Below are 17,049 nucleotides of genomic sequence, written 5' to 3' on the forward strand. Positions count from 1 at the left end.
ATGGGCAGGGGTGGGAGTGAGCTTTCAGGTAGGTGGCCAAGATCGGCCTCTCTGAGGAGGTGGTGGATTCCAGCAGAGATCAGGGAGGGAGTCATTTGGGAGGACGCAGGGCAAAGTTTTGGGCTGGCTCTGTCACCCATGCTGGAGTGCAGTGGCATGATCTTGGCTCACTGCAACCTCTGCCCCCTCCAGGTTCAAGCGATTCTCCTGTCTCAGCCTCCTGAGTAGCTGGGACTATAGGTGCCCGCCACCATACCCAGCTACTGCTTGTATTTTTAGTAAAGACAGGGTTTCACCATATTGGTCAGGCTGGTCTTGAACTCCTGACCTTAGGACCCACCTGGCATATCTAGGAGGAGTGGACTAGAGAATGTAGGGGTGTGAGGGATGAGACGGAAGATTGGGGGGACAGCGTGAGGCGGAGGCTATGTAGAAGCCTTGCAGGTCAAGTGAAGTTTTTGGAGTTTAACTCTCAGTCAGGAAGCGTTGGAGGGGAGCCATTCGCCACCCACATTTAGTAACAACGCACTTCAATGTCGTGCTTATCCGTGGACCAATTTTCCTCAGCTCCTTTTTGTCTTCCACATTTTCCCAGGCTTTAAATTCTAATTCATGCATTTTTTATTGTATATATATTTTGGCAAGTCATCTTAACTATTTTGTGGAATTAAATAAGACACATCTGTATCTACATATTAATAGCTATGTCTCTATCCATGTGGTAAAATTTTTAAAGTTATATTACTTGTTGGGGGTTTATATTACTGGTGAATATAAAGACTGATGTCTGCTCAAAACATGTCAGAACAAAGTTCATGCACAGAAATTTTATTTCTATTCAGAGTATAACACAATGCTGAATCAAAGTGTAATAATGATCTCTTATTTCATCTAACCATACAAAGGAATCCCATGTTTGTCGTAACGTAAGAGAGAGCTGCAGTATAAATATTATGGGCAAGCATTATGTCACTACGTCTCAAGTCAATGTTGATCTCAAAATATTTCAGATTTGAACTCCAAACTTTCCTTATTTTTCCTACATAGTTTCCACAAACAAGCTCACTAACTCTGCCCATGATAGCCTACAGAAAGTAGGCTGAGTGAATGTCTCAATGTGCTAACAAATGTAAAAAAAAATGTTTAACTTCAGCTCCTAAAATAATGTTAAATCACTTTATGTATTTATGCATTCATACCATTAGGGAAAATACAGTGGGTTGTGGAGGAGGTACAAATGCTGTGACTGTCCATAGGCTGTTTGCTGAATAACCTCACAGCTTATATGTTTATAAGAATGTTTACTGGAATGCCAGTATGTGAAAAGCATACAACTCCAGTGACCCGCCCTCCACCCCCCAATCCATAGGATTATTTGGTGCTGTGACTAACGCTGATCAGCTTGGGTTTTCACATTGATTCTTAGGAGTCTGGGTGTTCAAAAATGGCAACTTAAATTTAGCAAATAGCTCAGTGGCAGCTCAGGCCTTGAGTCACAAATTCCATCCTTAGAAAGCCGGCAGCATGAAACCTAATTCACATTGGCAAGAACTTGCAGAAATGAGATAGTGAAGAATGAGGCTGGGATTGCTTTGGAGTAGCTAGGTTGAGAAGGAATACACAGATAAAAACATTCATAGAGAATTCACATTGTTGACAGTCTCGGTGGTCATCTGCAGTCCCCCTTTCCTTGTAGTTGAGGAAACAGAGACAGAGTGAGTACAAGTGATGGGCCGTGGCCACACAGATAGTTCATCTGCAGTGACAAAAGAGAAGTGACCATGGAGATAATTCAGAGAAGAATTTGCTTAGATGAATTTCCAAATTATTGCACTAGTGCTTGTTCATTGCATTGAATTTGGAAAACACAAAAAGTGCACAAAGAAAAAGAAAAGTCAGTAATCCCATTCTTGAGAGATAATCACCATGAACGTTTTAGTTTGACCCCTTTTAAGATGGTTTCGGCCTAGGATATGAGCCTCCAGTAAAATCTGGATTTGATGATGGGTTGTGAAATTTTCCCCAATGTCCCATTACTGTCCCTTCACAAGATCAAGGGACAGCATTGTTCCCGTGGGAAGACCAGTGTTGGCTCTCATCTTTCACTCAGTTATCCATTTGATAAGTATTTAGTGAGCATTTATCATGTGTCAGGCACTGTGCTAGGCACTGGGAATACAAATAGGAATGAGACAGTTCTCTAGTCCCTACCCTTGTGGAGATTACACCCCAGCCAGGAAAACATAACAAACACTCATTATAATTATGAACCAATGCAGGGCACCAGGAGACGGTATAATAGTATCTCCTGACACATCCCAGACCAAGCGAGGCTTGCGCTAGGATCAGCCTTGCTGCTCAGAGTGGCCGGCAGCGGTCATGAGCTCTGACAGCCCTTCAGAAATGCAGAATCTCAGGCTCTACCCAGGCCTCCTGAATCATAATTTACTTTGTAACAAGTTCCCAGGAAATTCACAGGCACCGGAGGGTTTGAAAAGCACGGTCTAAAGGAAGAATGGGAATGAGCAGTCCAGGGCAGGAGTGGCAGGCATTCCCCACCAAGGTCCTGTGAGCAGGTCTCCAGGGAAGGCACAGGACCGCTGGAAACCGTGAACACCAGTGTGCTGGAACCCGGGCCAGACCAGTGAGTGGATGTGCAGGGGCCTGGCCAAGCAGGGCCTTGGTGTGGGACTAGCCCTCCACCCGGGCCTCTCCAGACCCTCTTGGAGCCTTGTTTCTTGAATCTGCTAAGAAACAAGGATCTCCTCCCTGTCCCCTTGGGCTATTGTGGGGATCAAATCAGTGACTGTATCTGAAAACATTCAGAACTCTGAGGTCCCATCCCTTTTGTTTTGAAGAGAAACAGAGAAGAGCTGCAGGGTTTTTTGTTTTGTTTTGTTTTGTTTTTGAGACTTGAGTCTTGCTCTGTCGCCAGACTGGAGTGCAGTGGTGTGATCTCTGCTCACCGCAACCTCTGCCTCCCAGGTTCAAGCGATTCACCTGCCTCAGCCTCTCAAGTAGCTGGGACTACAGGCGCGCATCACCACACCCAGCTAATTTTTGTATTTTTAGTAGAGACGGGGGTCTCACCATGTTGGCCAGGATGGTCTTGATCTCTTGACCTCGTGATCTGCCTGCCTCGGCCTCCCAAAGTGCTGGGATTACAGGCTTGAGCCACGGCGCCCGGCCAAGAGCTGCAGTTTTGCAGGATGCTCTATGAACTATCTAACCGTGTCTAGAACAACTGGTGAGGCAGAACTCAACATGCAAATCATGGTGCTCCTGTGAACAGCTTGTCAATCACATGAGGCTCCATACTCTTTGCAAGCACAGATAGTGATTTAAAAAAACAAACAAACCCTCTTTAGCTCTCCCTTTAGGGGCCGGGGGAGGTAAAGTAGGTGGGGTAGGAGTGGGGGTTGCAAATAGTGGAACCTGTGGGGTTAGGGAGCCCTGGGGCCAGCACCTCCTCTCCCACCCCACGCTCACTGCTCACCTCCTGGCTCTAGAAGTTAATCTCATTTTTCAGACTATAGCAGCACCAAGTTCCCTATTGTGCTGTCAAGATGCCAGATGAGTAGGTCACAGAGGGAGACCTGGAGGGATGCCTCCGGGCTTTTGCATTGTCTTGCTGTTCACTTTGAGGGCCAGGGAGAATACAGCGAACCTAAAAAAAAATCTAAATCCAAACAAAACCACCTCCGAAGAAAAATAAACAGGACACCCCAACACCGCCTGGGAAAAAAAGGCCTTGGGTTTCATGAAGTCTTTTGTTCTCATTATTTACTCTTATTAATCAGATTGAAGTATCTGGTTTCCAAAGCTCTTACCTACAACAGGGCTCCTTCTTGGCTACACCTTTGTAATTCTAAACCAGGCTTGGAAGATGGGCAGGTGACCCAGAGAGCTCCTCTTTGTTCTCCATTTGCACATTCTATTTTGTAGCCTCCTGCAATGAACTAGCGCATCAGCTGGATTTACAACCCGAAACCACTCTGTATCTGTTACCGACATTTATATAACACAAGTCCTCAAAGGTTGTTTACTGCACACTTTCTGCCATGTACCATTTTATTTGTCCTCACAACAGTCGTGGGCTTTTAAATTTTTGTTTTAAATTCCCATTTCATAGAAAGGCAAATGGAGGCAAAGAAATGTCAAGTGAGCAGTTTGCGACTATACGATTGGAGTTAATCAGCAGCTGGGCAGGACCAATAGTTAGAAGTAGTCAGAAGTTCTAACACTCCCTTCAGAGCTTCTTTCAGCACCATCGTTATTAGAAAATTATCTTTTGGCCGGGCGCGGTGGCTGACGCCTGTAATCCCAGCACTTTGGGAGGCCGAGACGGGCGGATCACGAGGTCAGGAGATCAAGACCATCCTGGCTAACACGGTGAAACCCCGTCTCTACTAAAAAATACAAAAAAACTAGCCGGGTGAGGTGGCGGCGCCTGGAGTCTCAGCTACTCCGGAGGCTGAGGCAGGAGAATGGCGGGAACCGGGGAGGTGGAGCTTGCAGTGAGCTGAGATCCGGCCACTGCACTCTAGCCTGGGTGACAGAGTGAGACTCCGTCTCAAAAAAAAAAAAAAAAAAAAAAAAGAAAATTACTTTTGTCTATTTAATATCTTTAATAATTATATCATTTCTAAAGCTTTCCACAAAGGGCCATTGCAGTTCTTGAATTTATTGCAAACATATCTTTAAAAAAATGTCAGTCCTAATATTGAAGCTGTAATACAAATTTTAAAATTATTGTCATTATACCGTAAACCACAATGAAGAACATCTTATTTATTTATTTATTTATTTTTTGAGACATGGTCTCATTCTGCCACCCAGGCTGGAGTGCAGTGGTGCAACCTTGGCTCATTGCAACCTCTGACTCCTGGGTTCAAGCGAGTCTTGTGCCTGAGCCTCCTGAGTAGCTGGGATTACAGGCACCCTCCACCACACTCAGCTCATTGTTTTGTATTTTCAGTAGAGACAGGGTTTCACTATGTTGGCCAGGCTGGTCTCAAACTCCTGACCTCAGGTGATTCTCCCTCCTTGGCCTACCAAAGTGTTGGGATTACAGGTTTTAGCCACCGTGCCAAGCCAGAACGTCTTATTTAAACAAAAAGGGATTAATATTTCACCAGGCAATAAACGTAGCTGTTTCTTTTCTCTCCATATCTACAACCAATGGTGTTATTTTACAGGCTAATTCTAAAGAGAAGCAATTTTTTAAAAATGATAAAAGCCACGTTTTGCTCAGAACTACTGCTGTTCACATACCATGTAAGTTGTTTTACAGCAAATACCCATTTGCCAGGCTCCAGATGGCAAAATGCTAAGTTGCGAGTTCAGTATCGTCCAGCTAGTTGTTCGTCTGAGATTCGGCAGCACGTACCGTTGAGAGAGGACACCGTGTTGCCGCCACTTCTCACAGCTGAGTCTACTATGGTAGACCATCCATGTCCTTAAAATGCAAGTCTTAGCAAAAAGCCTCCCACAAATCCACTGGATGTCACAAAGTTCTGTTTGATAAATTCAGTTGCTTCTTCAATTGTATTGTTGATTTCAGGTGCTGCTTTACTTGCTCATTTCTTAGTCTGTCTTTTTTTTTTTTTTTTTTGAGATGGAGTCTCGCTTTGTCACTAGGCTGGAGTGCAGTGGCGCGATCTTGGCTCATTGGAACTTCTGCCTCCCGGGTTCAAGTGACTCTCCTGCCTCAGCCTCCCAAGTAGCTGGGATTACAGGCGCCCACCACCATGCCCGGCTAATTTTTGTATTTTTAATAGAGACAGAGTTTCACCATGCTGGCCAGGATGGTCTCGATCTCCTGACCTCGTGATCCACACGCCTCGGCCTCCCAAAGTGCTGGGATTACAGACATAAGCCACCACGCCCAGTCTTTAGTATGTCTTTTTGCTTTGCGTACATCTCTTTCAATTCTCTTCCAGTCAATCTGGAAGTCACCGCAGTTGCTGCAAGCTTCCCAACTTTCGGGAGCAAAAATCCTGCATACCAGCCTGTCACACCACACATTCCGATCTGGGGAGCTACTGAGTATTTTTCTATAACACCATAGGTCTCCAACTGCGGCCAAACACTCGATTCCACCGCTGATGTCTTCTTGCATACTCAGTTAAATCCAACACTTCATAAGAGTCGTCATCACTTTCATATTTTTGGGGGCTGGGGTTAGAGGTCACCATGATACCACAGGTGGCCTCTTTTGGGGTGGTCCCTGCCTGCTCTCCTCTTCCTGGCACTTTCAGAAAATAAGTAATAAAAAATACTGAGAAGAAAATAATAATCTTATTAAGCAAATGGGCTTGTCACTGGTGGAGGATGTCCAGGTTCTTGGCATCTTGAACAAAGAAGTGGACAAAACGCACAAAGCAAGGAAGGAATGAAGAGATTTATTGAAAATGAAAGTACATTCCACAGCATGGGAGCGACTGGAACATAGGGGCTCAGAGGCCCCGTTACAGAAGTTTTGGAAGTTTAAATACCCCCTAGATGATTCCATTGGTTACTTTGCTTACGCTCTGTAAATGGAGAGGATGAAGTAAAGTTACCAAGTCATTTACAGCATACGCCCTATGGAGTGGATATTTCCTGTTATAGCTGAAGTGTGAATTGGCCTTATATTCCCTGCCTCATGACCCTATTTTCCTACCTCAGGCTCACTGCTCAATCAATGTACACAGAAGCCAATACCAGGGTACTGGCTTTTGAGAAAAGAAAGGTTTTATTGCAAGACCAGCCAGCAAGGAGACAGGAGGCAGGTTCAAATCTTCCTCCCTGATTTGGGGTCTGGGACAAGTTTTAAGGAAGCAGAGGGCAAAGGAAAGGACTTAGAAATGTTGGCTTGGCAGGATCTGTTTGAAGGCCTTCAACTTTGGCCATTTATGGCAAGGTATGTTGAGTTGGATTTTAGCCCCTATCTTCTGGGCTAAGAGACCCTTCCCTTCTGAGAGTTCAAATGTTCGGGTTCCAGTCATGTCCCAGTCTTCTTCGTTCCGAGGAGAGGAACAGTCGGTTCTGGATGTTTGTTAGAGATCAAACCTTTTTCTAGGGTGCATGCCTGGGCTTTGTGACTTAAGAGTTTTTGGCTCTGTTACACCTGCAAGGTAACTCAACATTTTGTTATAAACAGAGTAAGCCTCGTTTGGGCTGGTCCTGTGGCTGCAACGGCACTTATTCCCACCACCTAGAATCAAGCGCTGCTGACACACTGTTTACTTCCAGTTCCCACGGCCCCTATTCCCCTATACAAAATTACACAGGAAACATATGCGTTCATTTAATTAACAAATGTATATAAGAACATCATAGACAAAGCAAAAGTCTCTTGACACTCTCCATCTTGACCTGTTCAGCGTCCCGGACCAGGTGAAGAACTTTGAAGCTATGCTATCTGCAAGTCACCGGCACAGTCGGAATAAAAGCTGGTCGTGGTGGTGAGGGTCATCCGGGTCGGGACTGAGTCAAGACAGGTGGGACCGAATGGTAGGGACCTGGGTGGACATCTGGGTCGGGACTGAGTCCAGGCAGGCCACCTGCCTTGGGCCTCCAACGTTTCTGCACAGGGCTGGGCTTTAAGAGGCTTTCCAGAGCGCTGCTGGGGCGGGGGTGGGGTGAGGTGAGGGGCTCGCCCTGGCTCTCCCACCCCTGCCTACACGCTGTAAGGTCACTGGATTCATTTCTGGAACTAACTTGTAATTCTCAAGTGCTATTAATTCTCTTCCAACAGGAACCGCCTCAGTAACGCGCCGCTGAGTCAGTTTTCAGGGCGGGTGGTTTCCCCAAGTCCACTCCTGAGGCCCCTCAAGCGCACCCACGGCGTCCGGCTTCCCAGGGCGCTCTTTCCCAGGAGACCTTCTCATCCCTGTTTTCTCCCCTCTTCCGACTTCTCCGAGGGCTGCCCCGCGGTCTGTCCGGCCGCGTCCCGGGCCTTGGGGCGGCTGAGGCATGACCGGAATGCGCGGGAGGACGCGGGGCGGGGACGCGAGGGCAAGGACGCGGGGCATGGAGGGGACGCGGGGCACGGAGGGGACCCGGGGCGGGCCGGCCTGGCCTGGGCCCTGGTCGGGGCGGCGCTCGGCCCAGCCCGCGCCCCCCGCCCCGACACTCGCAGCCCCGCCTCCGGACCCCCGGTAGTTGCCATCCCCTTGCGGGCCGGGTGGGGCGCGCAGCTCCCAGCCCTGGGAGGTCCCGAGGATCGCGAAACGGAAAGAGAAAAAAGTCGGCGCCGAGCGCCTGGCAGGCAGGGCCCGCCCCGCCTCCCTTCCCGGCTGGTCCAGTCACCGACCTGCGGCTCCGGGGCCGCGAGGGAGGAGGCGCGGGGGGCGCGAGGCGGGGGCGGGCGCTCGGGGCTCGGCCCCGCTCTCGGCTCCGGGGGTTCCCGTGGCCGCAGCAGCGCGGTCTCTGCGGAGGCGGCGGGGGCGCGGCCAGCCAGACCTCTTCCTTTCCAGGGCGGCCCGCGGCGCCCGTTCCGCGGGAGGCGGGCGGGAGGCGGACGCGGCCTGGCCTCGACGTCGACTACCGCGCCGCCCGCGATGGGAAGCGCCTTATAAAGCCGCGCCCGGCCGGCCCGAGCCACTCGCCGCCGCGCCGCCCCGAACGCGGGCCGCACGCAGCCTCCTGGAGTGCCGGGCCGACCCCGGACGACCCCGGGCCCGGACGCACCGCGGACGACTCCTGCCCCGGACGCGCCCCGGACTACCCCGGCCACGGACGTACCCGGGACGACCCCGGCCAGGGCGCGCCTCCTGCGGCCGGGCGGGCGGCGGGGCCGGGGCGCCCTTGGAGGGGGCATGCGTGCGACATGGCCTCGGCGGTGTTTGAGGGCACGTCGCTCGTGAACATGTTCGTGCGTGGCTGCTGGGTGAACGGCATCCGCAGGCTCATCGTCAGCCGGCGCGGCGACGAGGAGGAGTTCTTCGAGATCCGCACGGAGTGGTCGGACCGCAGCGTGCTCTACCTGCATCGCAGCCTCGCGGACCTGGGTCGCCTGTGGCAGCGCCTGCGCGACGCCTTCCCCGAGGACCGGTCGGAGCTGGCGCGGGGGCCGCTGCGGCAAGGTGCGGGGCCGGGGACGCGGGAGGGGCGCGGGGCCGAGGCTACCTTGAAGTGCACGAAGGAGGCGGGGAGAGACTTCAACCGAGATTGCGACTTCTCCCTCCTGCCCACGCTGGACAGGGCACACTTGGACCCCGCGCCCGCAGACGAGGGGTGCCCGGGCGGCGTGGTTAGGGGGACGGGGAGCCGGCCTGCCCGGCCTGGGGGCGCCCCCGGCGGAGGAGCCAAATGGGGCGGGAAAGGGGCCGAGGCCGGCAGGGCGGGCGCCGGACTCTCCCCGAGGACGAGTCACTTCCGAGGAGGGCGGGGGCGCCAGGGGCTGAGCGGCCCCCAGGGTCAGCCCGGCCCTAGCCCCTGCCCAGTACCTCCCGAGGGCCGGCGGGCGGGCGGGCGCACTGGGAAGGCGTCTGGGAGCAGTTAACTGCAGGGTCCTAGCCGGGGGTCGCGTCGGGTCTGGCAGCCGCCCCTGAGTTCTCCCCGCGGAGGGCGCACCCCTGGTCTTCGAGCACGAGGTGCCACGCAGCCCTTCCGTCCCTCCTCGGAGGGGCCGCCCCGCCCGCGGCTGCCGCGGACAGCCAGGGCCCCCCCGCACCGCGACCAGGGCTGGTCCCCATTCGAGTTTGATCAGCTGCGCCGCCTCCTCCCCGGCCTTGTGACCGTCCTGGCTCGCAGGAATTCTTGTTTTCAGAAACCGCGGTGGCTTCCCTTTTCCTACGGCTCTGCCCGAGCTTTCTTTTGGAGGCCAAGCTGAGGGGGTGGAAGCGGGGAGGACGCAAGAGAGAGGGGCTGGAGTTGAGACGGGAAGAATGCGGGGTGGAGGGAGCAGGCCGGGGAGGGGGGCCGCCTGGGAGGGCCAGGAGAGTAGAAGGGGCGGGAAGACTGGAGGACTTCCGAGCAGCACCCCTGTCCCCCCCGCCGGACACGTGTGACCACCTGTAGCTCCGAGCATGGGGACAGTGGCCCAGCAGCCTTCCTTCAATCCTTCTCTAAGCGGAGACCTCCTGAAAGCCTGGGGCCAAGTTACTGAAGCAGAGGGTGGCCCGTCGGAGTCTCCCCAGCCTGCTGTCTGGCTGCGGTCTTGAGATAACCTCTGCTTTTCCCTGGTGATGGCCCCAACCCCAGTGTGTGAATTACGTGGATAATTAGCTCGGTTCTCATGACACATCCTTTGGAAGGGCTCCCACAGCCAGCCAGTTGGGGCCCTGAGCGAGAAGGCCCGCCCTTCAGGCTTCCCTCTGCTCCCCAGAGCCTCACATTCATAGCTGTTCTCCAGACAGTTGGGTGTTATTTCAAGCATCGAAGCAGTTTTCTTTGGATTTGCTGTTTGTTATGATATTTTAAATTTAACAAATGAATGCCCAAATCAGGAAAGCATCGTGAAGGAACAGCGGTTTATTCAATGACCTTTCCTGGAACGAGGCTTAAACACACTGGAGTCCTTGAGCCTCACTGTGGTCAGGCGTCTGAGCTCCGTGACCCCAGGCAGGCTGGTTGCAGCGGGCTCCCCGTGGGACTCCCCACCTATAGCTTTCTACCTGTGGTCTCTGACGTTTGTGAGGACTGAAAGGCATGGTAGAGGGTCTAACAAGAGCAGGTTCTCCATAAATGCCAGTTGTCATCCTTACCATCGCATCAGCCGCTTCTGGCAGGGGTTGGGCCAGACGGTGGAAAGAGGGTGTGGTTTCGCATCCACGCGGGTGGAAATAGCTCACCTGGAGCAGGAGGGAGGGGCGTGTGAGGAACTCCACTTGCGCCGCACACACGCTGACTCCGCCTCTTTTGCTCTCACCTGAGTTGTGCTGGGTCCGTTATGCGGTCACAAGGTGTGTGGACACGCAACAGTGTGTCCAAAGAGTGAAGAAAGGTTAAAGACGCGAGAGATTACCGCGGAGAAAAGACTCAGAAGGGATATGATAGCTACCTCCAAGTACCTCAAGGGGAACACAGATCAGAAATAGGGGTCAGAGTGATGGTGGCAGGGCTGGTGGGTGGTGAGTGTGAGGCCCAGCGGCTGGGTGTAAAGGGCATTCTAACAGCACACCATGGAACTGTTGGAGCTGCTGCCTCTGCTGGGGACAGTCTGGCTCCCCCTTGAGAGGGTGAAGAGGGGAGCCTGGGACCAGAGCCAGGACCGTAAGCCCTGCCTCCATTCTAGTCCTTGGTTTTCTGAGGGACAGTTAGCCGGTCCCTGCCCAGCACACCTAGGTTTTGTTGTGCAGTGCCAGGAAAGTCCTTTCCCTTTCTTTGATCCTTTTAAGTCCAGGGAAATTGTTCACCAAGTAAAATATATCCCAGTAATGTAAGAGCAGATTGCACCTTATTTCCATGCAGATTTATTATTTGCATAAAAAGATTGTCTGGATATACAAACTATCAACACAAAAGGCAGCCAGGTGTGTGTGCTCTGCTGTGCTGCAATGCCAGCTCTTCTCTGCATAATTCCCTATCAGATTCCCCAGTTTACATGTATTGAACTGTTTCTGGGATGAGTTAGATTTGCATTCTCTAGTTCCATTTAAGAGATTTGTGAGGAAATCTGGATTTCTGAGCTTCTGTTGGCAGTGGGCTGGTGACTCTTGGAAGTGTCTGACTGCACGCCCTTGGAGGGTGCGGGAGCCTTGGCCCCGCTTGCAGCTTTGAATCTGCTAGCAATTAAAGGGATGCTGAACCCTTTTCTTTGTCCCTTGACTATTGCGGTGGGGGTGAATGTGCTTTTTCTCTCTCTGCACACACACTGTGGAGTGGTGCTTGGAGGCCATCCCTGGGCCTTGTATGTGTCACAGTGCCACATCTGCAGGGATGTGTCAACCCTGCCTGGGGTGGAGGCAAAGTGCTTACTAGTGCACTCTCCTGGCCTTCTGTTTGGGTGAGGTCGGACCAGGCTGACCTCAGGACTTGCCCAGCTTCTGTCCTCTAGCCCCTTTCCTCGCACTCCCGCTCTCCCACCCGACCTTCTTCTCCATCTGGATTGGAGATGCCCCCTCTCCCTTTCTTGTACCCCGGCCCTAGGGGAGGGAGCTGGCTGTTTCCTGGGGGTATTGTCGCCAGGTTACCAAGGTGTTCCGTTCTTCTGTTTTCCGGTGCGCCCGTCTTTCATTTAAATCCTCTCTGTGTGATACCTAACATGGTTCAGGGTCACCCTTTATTTACATCTCTCACACCTAGGAAGGTTTATGCTTTAAAACATAAGCATGTTGAATTTCCTTATTGGCAGTTTGAGGCTCCTGGACTTTTTTGATCATTGTTTCTATAGTTTCAGGCTTTGTGATGTCTGAGTCAACCAGGTCGCCACTGCAGCAGCAGATTGTGTTCCTGAGTAGTCAGGTGATCTTTGATGCTTAGTGGCTGTACTATCAACATTTTGGTTTTACATTTATTCCATCAAATATCTGCATAGTGCCTACCACATGTGTAGCTGATGGTGGCACAACAGTGAACAAGAGACCGAGAACATACCTGTCCTCATGATTCTTATATTCTGGTTGGGAGAAATCCAATAGTAAACAAGATAAACAAGCAGCAAAATATATTAGAGAGTGATACATGTTCAAAAGAAAAAATAAGTAAGCAAAGAAAGGGGCTCCGACTTGCAGGAGCAGTGGAGGGGTTTTGCATTTAGACAGGGTGATCAAGGACAAGTGACCTTTGAATAGAGAACTGAAGGAAAGTGGGGATCAAGCCATTGGGTGCCTGGGGAAGTCGATTCTAGGCAGTGGAAGAGCAGGTGCAAAGGCACTGAGGCCGGCGTGTGCCTGGTGGATTTGGGATGTGAGGAGGTGTAGTGGCTGGTGTGGAGAGTGTTGGTCAAGAAGGGAGAGAGGCAGGTCGTGGTCACATTTGGGCTGTTATTCAGAGAGGGCTCTGAGCAGAGACGTGATTTGGCCTGACTCCAACTCGGGCTGCTGTCCTGAGAAAGAGTAGGGGAGGCGGGGAGGCAGGTGCTGGGGCGTGGTGCAGCAGAACAGGTGGGAGAAGTGAGCAAACGCTGATTTGTATTGAGGGGGAGTCACAGGGGCACTGCAAGGCCAGACGTGGGGTGCGGAGGAGTGTGCGGATGACCCCAGAGTTTTCAGCCTGAGGTGCTGGACTGGCAGGATTGCCATTTGCTGCCATGGGGGAGTCGACAGGAGGAACTGGCATGGGGGAGGAGGTGGCTCAGGAGGGCAGCTTGGGAGGTGGCATTTTAGCATTTTCTTTTAGTAAGGCCATGATCACGAGCCCACGAGCCCATGGGGTACTAATGTACCTCCCTGTGCTCACCTTTGTCACCAAAGACGTTCATCTTACCTGCATGCTAGGAGACTGTCTTCTTAGACTTGAGATCTGAGTACCAGGGGACTGGCATCTGGGACGTTACCAGAAAAGGGCTGGACACAGATGCGACCACCAGACTCCCACATCCCTGACAGCTCTAGGAAGATGCGTGCTTTGATCCCATGGCCTGAACCTGCTCTTGCTGTTCTCAGGTAGACAGTGAGGGGAGAAGCCCTGTGTTACCCTGAAAGATAAGGGAGGATCCCGTGTTACCCGATGGCCAACTGCAAAGCCACAGGGTTTACTTTCTTAGTGACAGTGGCTAAAAAATGATCATGGGCCACACCAGTCCCGGGCAGCAGAGCAGGGTCACAGAGGCACCATCTCTGCCCCACCCAGTGGACCCTTGCAAGTGGGGTGCTGGGTGGGCCTGCGCTTTGCCTTCAGCCACAGCTCCACCCCATGCAGAATTCACCTGCGCCGTTCTGCCCACCCAGAGGGGCAGTTCCACTTCTCAGGGGACTTGGATCTTCTTTTCTGACTCACAGACCTATTTTTGACTCTCTTGACCTGACCAAGTCACCCTGCACTGGGGGTGCCCTGCCAGGACTCCCGTGGGGCCACCCACCTTCACGCAGCCTCCTCTTCCTCTTTCTTCCTTCTGCTTTGCTTTTCTTTCCCAAGCCCAAACCCCGCCGCCCCCTCTGCTTCCCCCGTCCTGCTGTACCTGGGATCCTCTTTTCCGTAAATGGCCACTGGGCTGCGTTTGGTTTGCTGCCCCCGACAGATCTCAGACTGAGCCCCTGGGCCCCAGGCGACACCTGAGATCACTTCCCAGCTGGAGACTGGACAGTTCCACAGACAGACCTGCTTCCAGGGCTACTGCCTTTCACGGTGGCATTTGGCACTGAAAAGCGCAGCTTCCTCACAGAACAGGCCAGGGACTCAGCTCAGGAGCACCTTGATCTGAGCTCCCTGCTTGGTGGCGAGAGGAGCTGAGCGTACACCACGTGTGGTGACATTCTTCTGCAGACAGACACCTTTAGCCGTGCCCCCTCTTGCCCCGTCCCACAGGGAGTGGGGACATGAGACAGACCACATAGCTCTTTTACCAACTTACACCTGCAAGGGTTTCTTCCCATTTTTAGGAAACTTTGCTGATGTGCAATGTAGACTCAGCAGAAAACACATGGTGGATAGGGGATGCAGGGGGAGGGAAGAGCTTGCAGTTCAGACTTTGACAGGTGGCAGCTCTCAGTCTCATCATAGAAGATCAAGGCCCTGCCAGATTGCTGGATCACCCACCTGAGACACAGCTGGGTCATGGTAGGAGGGGTTAGCCACCTGGGACACTGCTCAATTACAGTGAGAAGGGTGAGGCTCAGGGATCCCCCACCTGGGAACATGGCCAGGCCTTAATAGGAGAGGTCAGGCTCAGGCTGAAAGCACTGGCTTTAGACCCAGACAGGTGGGGTTAGGGGATTGGATGCTGGCTTTGCCACCTGCATGTCACTCCAGGCAAGTGGCTCGGTTCCTCAAGCCTTGGGTGCACTGTTGATGCTATAGCAGTAATAATATCTGCACGCAGGGTGGTTGTGAGTACCGAAAGCAGTAGTATCTGTAGAGTGCCCGGCACCAAGCCGGACACATATGGGCTGCTGGCTTTGGGACCCTCTGCTCTTTGCCCCAGCACTTGCCGTGTCCCCTTGATGACAGTGGTCTGCGGGAGAGTGCTGGAGGCTGGCTCCTGAGAGTAGCGGCCCACTCATGTGCCCACCCTCTTCTGGGTGTGGCCCCCCATTCCCTCTGGGAGAATACCCCTGCCCTGGCTAAAGAGAGAGCCCACAAAGCGGGGCTCACCACCGAACTTCAGTGGGATCCCTACGGACTGGGCCTGTGGCCTTGCTGGTCCAGAAACTAGAATTGGTGCTGGGTGTGGACCAAGCTTGGATTGCCTAAGAAAGATCCTAAGATCCAGGCTTGATCCTAAGAAAGAATTGCTGGCTGTGGTGGCTCATGCCTGTAATCCCAGCATTTTGGGAGGCCGAGGCAGGTAGATCACTTGAGGTCAGGAATTTGAGACCAGCCTGGCCAACATGGTGATACCCCGTTTCTACTAAAGATAGAAAAATTAGCCAGGCATGGTAGCGCGCATGCCTGTAGTCCCAGCTACTCAGGAGGCTAAGGCAGGAGAATCGCTTGAACCCTGGAAGCGGAGGTTGCAGTGAGCTGAGATCGCACCACTGCACTCCAGCCTGGGCAACAAGAGTGAGACTTTGTCTCAAAAAAGTAAAATAAAATAAAATTAATTAAATAAATAAATATAAATAAATAAATAAGAATTGCCAGGTGCACAGAGTTCTTGTGGCCAGAACCTCTATGGGAAGCCATTGCCTCCTTGCCCCTCATGGGCAAACCCTTTCACAGGATTTGTGAGGCCCTGCTTGTCCTTTTCTGGTCTCAGCTCTCCCCACCCCTGCCCTTCACCTTCCCCATCTCACTCCCGCTTTCCACAACCCCTTTCACCCTTATATCTCCTCACCCTTCAGGTCGCCTCCTGCCCCTGCTGTGCATCCTCCTAGCACCCGGATTTGCCAGGTAGGGGACACTTTGTGGTCTGTGTTTGCCTCCTGTTGGCTCTCCTGGCTAGCATGACGTGCTGGGAGGCCGGGATCCCATCTTGTTAGCCATGGTATCCCCAGCCTGGTGGAAGAGGAGCCGTGGGTGCTTTGGGAAGAGCGAACAAAGTGCGTCTTTCCTGCCTGAGTGGACTGCCCCCGCTGGGTACCTGTGATGCTGCAGGATGGACTGGCTAAGTGGATGGCTGTTGGAGAATGTTGAGTCTAAAATTTAGGAAGGGGATTTGGCTTTTGGTGGGGAGAATCATGAAAAGGCCTAGAGAAGGCAGGATTATGGGAAGAGCAGAGCAGAGCTCAGTAAGGTTAAGTCAAACACTTCCTTCCCGTTCACTCTAGGAGTCACCCCGAAGGTACAGGAGGCAGCTGCTGCTGCAGAGGGAGGGAGAGAGGCTTCCCCTAGCCCCCAGCTTGGGTCCTCCAGGTGTTCTGTTTTTCCTCAGCCACTTCCATCTCTTCCTCCTGCGTTCTCAGCTCAGCTTTTCACTCCTGGAAAGATGTAGAGGAGAGGTGACTGGACCAGCCGCTGGGCGCCCCTGGTGCATCGCAGGGTGGAGGTGCGCAGGGAGGCCTTCTGTCCTCGTGTCCGCACAGCTGCAGGCTGGCTCTCCTTGTACAGTTACACCGCATGACACTGCGCAGGTGGAAGCGTGAGTCTCGGAGAGTGAAGAGCAGCCTCAGGTTCCCAGACAGTTAGAACTTCCTTGGGATGCTTAGTTATGCATCGAATAACCCGCTAGTCAGTTCTTAGCTCGCTGCTTCTTCAGTATTGACTGCCTATTTAGAAAACAGGTACTTAGGAAGTTTTAAAGGTTTTCCTAAAACATTTGAGATATTTAGTTTCCAAAATGTATGTTATACTCAACCTTTAAAGAATGTGTCTCCTGTGCAGCACGCAAGATGAGGCTGCGCCCCCCCTCACCCCTGCTTCTGTGTAGTGTGCTGATGGGCACATTTGTTAAATGGAAAAGAAACAATATAAATGTAATTTATGGTTTGACTCAGTTTGAAAGTTCACTTTGCAGAGCATTTCCCCGGGGCTGTCTGTTCTGTGCGTATGGGAACGTGTCCTCTGAGTACTCAGAGAGGC

General features: G+C 52.4%; 1 protein-coding gene across 1 annotated transcript in view; it reads left to right on the top strand.

Moving 5' to 3' along the window:
- The first annotated feature begins 8,588 nt into the window (after window positions 1–8,588).
- Window positions 8,589–17,049, top strand: part of PXDC1 (PX domain containing 1) — a 29,773-nt gene continuing 21,312 nt past the window's right edge. The window contains exon 1 of the mRNA XM_005554149.4: window positions 8,589–9,071. Within this exon, the coding sequence (XP_005554206.1) occupies window positions 8,816–9,071 (256 nt within the window). The 5' untranslated portion in view covers window positions 8,589–8,815. The remainder of the gene's footprint in view (window positions 9,072–17,049) is intronic.

The sequence above is a fragment of the Macaca fascicularis genome, chromosome 4 (genome assembly GCF_037993035.2).
Source record: "Macaca fascicularis isolate 582-1 chromosome 4, T2T-MFA8v1.1".
Classification (NCBI taxonomy): Eukaryota; Metazoa; Chordata; class Mammalia; order Primates; family Cercopithecidae; genus Macaca; species Macaca fascicularis.